Source organism: Aplysia californica, unplaced genomic scaffold (assembly GCF_000002075.1).
Source record: "Aplysia californica isolate F4 #8 unplaced genomic scaffold, AplCal3.0 scaffold00699, whole genome shotgun sequence".
Lineage (NCBI taxonomy): Eukaryota > Metazoa > Mollusca > Gastropoda > Aplysiida > Aplysiidae > Aplysia > Aplysia californica.
Window position 1 is genome coordinate 356,358 of NW_004797969.1, and position 5,000 is coordinate 361,357.

Below are 5,000 nucleotides of genomic sequence, written 5' to 3' on the forward strand. Positions count from 1 at the left end.
GGAATATTTTTTTTCATCAAAAGATAGGCAAATAAACACGCTTTAAGATGATGCCAATAACTCTGCCTGCTTAAAAATTGACGAACGTCTGATTCCACCGTTTCGTAACACATTCGAGGAGGATACCAACTTTTTTTTTTACCAGACCATGAAGGAATACAGGTAGAAAGCTGAAACTTGGTACTAACCTTAATCTTTCTCTATGTTGTCGCCTCCAAAAGCTATACATTTTTGGTATCAGTATATGACCTTGAAAAGACCCTGAGAATAGAAGACCCTCTCATTGTCAGAAAACCAGCCATCTACCACTTCTTTGGCCTCATCATTACTTTCAAAATGCCTTCATTTTAAATCCTTTTTTAGTTTGGGGAATAAAAAAAGTGGGACGTGACTAAATCTGGAGAATAGGGTGGATGTGACGAAATTACAAATTCACTTTCTTGCGCAGTTTCTTCAGCTTTTCTTGAAGTGTGTGCTGGTGCGTTGTTGGGAAGTAGCACAATGACTTCTCGGATCTTGTCTCTGCGTTTTTCTTTTATAGCCTCTCGTAATTTTTTTCAGCTGGTTATAATAATGGTCTTCGGTGATCGTATGTCCATTTTCAAGTTATTCTGTCAAAATCACTCCTGCTTGGTCCCAAAAACTGATAGCATCACTTTTCCACTTGATGGCTGCACTTTTGCCTTCTTGGTGTTGGAGACGAGGGCGATTTTCATTGCATTGATGCAGATTTTGATTCAGGATTGTAGTGGTGGACCCATGTCTCATCCTTAGCTACTAGTCTTTCCAAAAAAAAAAAAAAAAAAAAAAAAAACCCAACCCCCCCCCCCCCCCAACTAGTTTCATCGTTCTCATACAGACCAAGCAATTTTTGACAACAATCCACACGTTGCTCTTTTTGAGGAGGAGTCAACAAACGTGGAACCCATCTCGCAGAAACCTTGAACATATTCAAAGGTTCATTTAAGTTTCGTTCAACTGATTCAATGCTAAGCCTCCAAAGTTTCTTTGCTCAAACGTTCCACTGTCACACGCCTAAAAGACAACACAAGGTTCTTGATTTTCAACGCATTCTCTTCTGTTGTTGCTGTCACTGGGCGCCAATTCCGGAGGTCATCTTCAATGTATATGAATCTGCATTGGAATTTTTTATGTCAAAATGTTATCATAGCAAAGGATGGGCAAGCACTTCCATATACGGCATGCATCTTCGTAAAAATGTCCTGTAGTTGCTTTTCTTGCAAGATCAAAAACGTCATTACTGCCCTCTTCTCAATTTTCTCCGTTTTTATGTTGAAACTGGAGAACAACATACTACCATTCACTTACAGTACGCTGATGTTAAAACCAGTAATCGGGAATTCCTCAAAATTTATACGCTCTCTAAGAAGATGATTGTTGGCTTCCACCCCAAATTTCAACTTTTTACCTTTATCCCTTCATTGTCAGGTAAAAAGCTTTTGGTAAGCTCCTCGTATTTGTTCAACTCTAGAGTATAATACGCTTCACCTAGAAAACCCCAAATGAACATGTAAAGATGAAGCAGGGTGACCCAGGTCATGCTGAAGAAGCGGAGTCCATGAATACAGCCGATGGCGCCTGGGGCCTCTTTGGTAGACAGGATTTTCAGGGCGTTGGAGTAGACGGAGAAGGAGCGCAGGACCTGCAGGATGATTTCTGGGACACAAAGGGTGAAAGGTCATCTTAGAAACTTCGCCATGAGACACAAATGGTGAAACATCATCTTAGAAATTTTTCCCAGTCAGACCAAACGTATTTCTAGGATCGGAGTGATTATTCTCACCCGGGGTGAGGATAAACTGGATATTATTCTCACCCCGGGTAAGAATAAAATTGATACTTATTCTCACCGCGCGTGAGAATAACGACAGCCTGCTATTCTCAACTGGTTTTTTCGTTTCGGGCAACATAGGATCCCTGTTACTGAGCGCTCCAGGCGACAAAACTCGCCACCCTCCCTCTCTCATTCCACTGATGCGCGAGGCGACTAAAATCGCCAACAGGCGGGCCAGCTCTCGAGCACGGGAGGGGACTATTGTCGATCCTACAGTATTTATTGATTCTGTAATGGAAAATTTTACTCTTGAATGGTTTATTAACCAATCAAAATTAAGAAAAAAAAAGCCTGGGGTCAAGGCACTAGCCTAGGCTACGGTACGTGCCTTAAAAATAACTGTGGGTTCTGTTAGGGATAACAGTTAAACAAGTTTTTTTGTGTTGAAAACAAATGCCAATTCTAACATTACAATGACAAACTATTACTAACAGGATTTCATTAAACAGCTTTCAGTTAAGGCTATTATTTGCAAAAATATACTACTCTGGCAAAACTGAATTCCTTTCTGAATTTAGAATACACTTGTCTAGGGTTTTGGTGAAGATGTGCGTAAACACTCTCAAGATTATAAAAAAATGAAACAAATAACAATACCCGCGGGAGCCTAGAAAAATTGACCAGCGCTCTGGGGCAGGTCACGAACTTCTTACAATTCACAAATTATTTTGTATCATCCGTTCTCAACACCCAGGTAGGCCTAAGAAAAAAAATCCATTGCATTCTCAGACCGGGTGAGAATAATAATATAATATTATTCTCACCCCGGGTGAGAATAAAATTATATTTAATATATTTTTATTTTCACCCCGGGTGAGAATAACGACAGCCTTCTACGATACAAAGGTTGAAATATCATCTTGTTGCCTTTGCTAGTCAAACCAAGTGTTTTTCTTGGACACATAGGGTGAAAGGCTATCTATTTATCTATCTATCTTTCTATTTATCTGTCTATCTATCTATCTATCTATCTATCGATCGATCTATTGCAGACCCCATATACTTAGCACGGGACTGAATCCTGCACCTAACCTCGACATCCTAAGGATACTAGAGGAAGGAAAAACTAAATAAAAATAAGTCATCATTATTTCATTACTCACCCCACAATGGACTCGGTGGTACATAGTTCAAGGTTCGCCCCAAGAGAGCAGTTGTCTCCCCCGCCCGGCCCTCTTGTCCTGGTTTGTCCTGTCCCAACATTATGGGTTCATGTCCTTCAAACGGCGTGCTTTCCTCGTGGGGGAGACCACGTGACTTGACTCTCTCAGCCTCCCAGGCCGGCCACTGGACGAAAACGACGTCAACTACGGTGCCCGCGATCATCAGTGCGCCAATAATTGAGAAGAATATCCTGGGAATTTTTACAATGTGTATGTTCACAATAATAAAGAATGTCATTTTTATTGTTTTGTTTCTGATCTTGAGTGACCACATCACTGTGGACAGATTTTTCATTTTCTGGCCTTAAAATCTGGAACTCCTTGTCCCAGGATCTCAGAGAAACAGCAGATCTTAATATTTAAAAAGTTTAAGCGATTGCCCAACACTCATTTGTTTAATTCTTAGTCATAGTGTGTTAGTAAGTGTTAATATGTTTTGTTTTTGCTGCTGCCCCTACGTGTATGTAATTAATGTATGGTTTTGAAAGTTCTTCTGGAGTGGTTAAACTGGTTTTTTCTTATTACTGTGAAATATCTCATCTTATGTCAATCGCTCAGTGATCATGTGATTGATGTAAAGCGCTCTGAGTTTATACTCGTATGGGCTAGAGCGCTATACAAGTGCAATCTATTGTTATTACTATTATCATCATCATCCAGTGCCAGATCTGCGACAGACATCGGCGATCATGGTTCTCCATTCATTCCTTTGCTCGGATGCTCTTTAAAAAAAAAGCTACGTTTTCCTGATCTTTCCCTGTTACCCATTTGTTTAGGTTCCCTAAGTATGTTGTTCTGGGCCTACCCCTGCTTCGCTTGCCCTCAATTTTGCCAGTGAGAGCTAGATGTTCAAGCCCCTTATGTCTATTCAGGTGTCCCAGAACTGCATTTGTTGTTTCCTGATTGTTTTTGACATTGAGCTTCATCAAGCACTGCCTCATTTGATTTCTTTTCTTTCCACGATACTCTTAGCAGTCTCCTAAGAAACCACATTTCTGTCGCTTCTATCTTATTTTCACTGTCTTTAGTGATTGTCCAGAATTCACAGCCATATAGAAGGGTTGACCAAACATAGCATTCCAGAACTTTCATTTTGGTGTTCATTGAGATGTTTCTATTTTTCAGGATTGGGCTCATTTTATTGAAATTAGCCTTAGCCATTGTAATTCTCCGTTTTATTTCTGTGGAACATTTGGCATCAGGTGTTATCATATATCCTAGATATTTAAACTGTTGGACTTGTTTGACCTTTTCACCTTAGCTAATGAGATTACAACTAGGTTTTGCTACTTTTTTTTATAATACCATGCATTCTGGTTTGTTTTTTTTACATTCAACAATAATCTTTACTATTATAAAGGTTTTTTTTCCTTCTCTTTATGTCTCTTTCAACACAAATCAACAAAAATGAAAAATGAAAGAATTAAAGTTGAAAAAAAAACGACTGTGTGAACTCACGCGGCCAGAGTGGTGAAGGTTGAGCCTCCCCTGTGGTCATCTCGGCACTCCATGGGACCGGGGGACAGTTGTGACGTCATGTTGACCATCTCCAGGGCTGGGGAAGTGGTTTGCGTGTTCACTGTTTGTTGATTTGTGTGTGTGTGTGTGTACGTGTGTGTGTGTGTGTGTGTGTGTGTGTGTGTGTGTGTGTGTGTGTGTGTGAGGCCTAGCATCCCATTACCGTACCTCAGGATTACAACGTTCTATCTGACCTTTTTGACCGTTTTGAAAAACTAAGACCATGAGATCAGAAACCAAATGCTTAATCTGCTCTATCCTATTATTAGGAGTCGATATCAAGATTTAAAAATTTTTTTCAGGTGTTTCACTCCAGATCAGGAGGTAGCCTTTATGGGTCAGCTTGCTGTGGTTGCCTCTCTTCCTTATGTCTGAAAATGTCCTTGTGAATGATCAAAACTGCTAAAGAAAATGCACGGAAAATATATGGCGAGAAAATGACCAAAATCTGAAAGGAAGACCCT

General features: G+C 40.1%; 1 protein-coding gene across 1 annotated transcript in view; it reads right to left on the reverse strand.

Moving 5' to 3' along the window:
* Window positions 1-5,000, reverse strand: part of LOC101846249 (O-acyltransferase like protein) — a gene marked incomplete in the record, with an annotated part of 33,733 nt that overhangs the window by 19,293 nt on the left and 9,440 nt on the right. Inside the window, 3 exon segments of the mRNA XM_005108557.3 lie at window positions 1,510-1,677; window positions 2,959-3,209; window positions 4,477-4,573. Of these exon segments, the coding sequence (XP_005108614.2) occupies window positions 1,510-1,677; window positions 2,959-3,209; window positions 4,477-4,573 (516 nt within the window).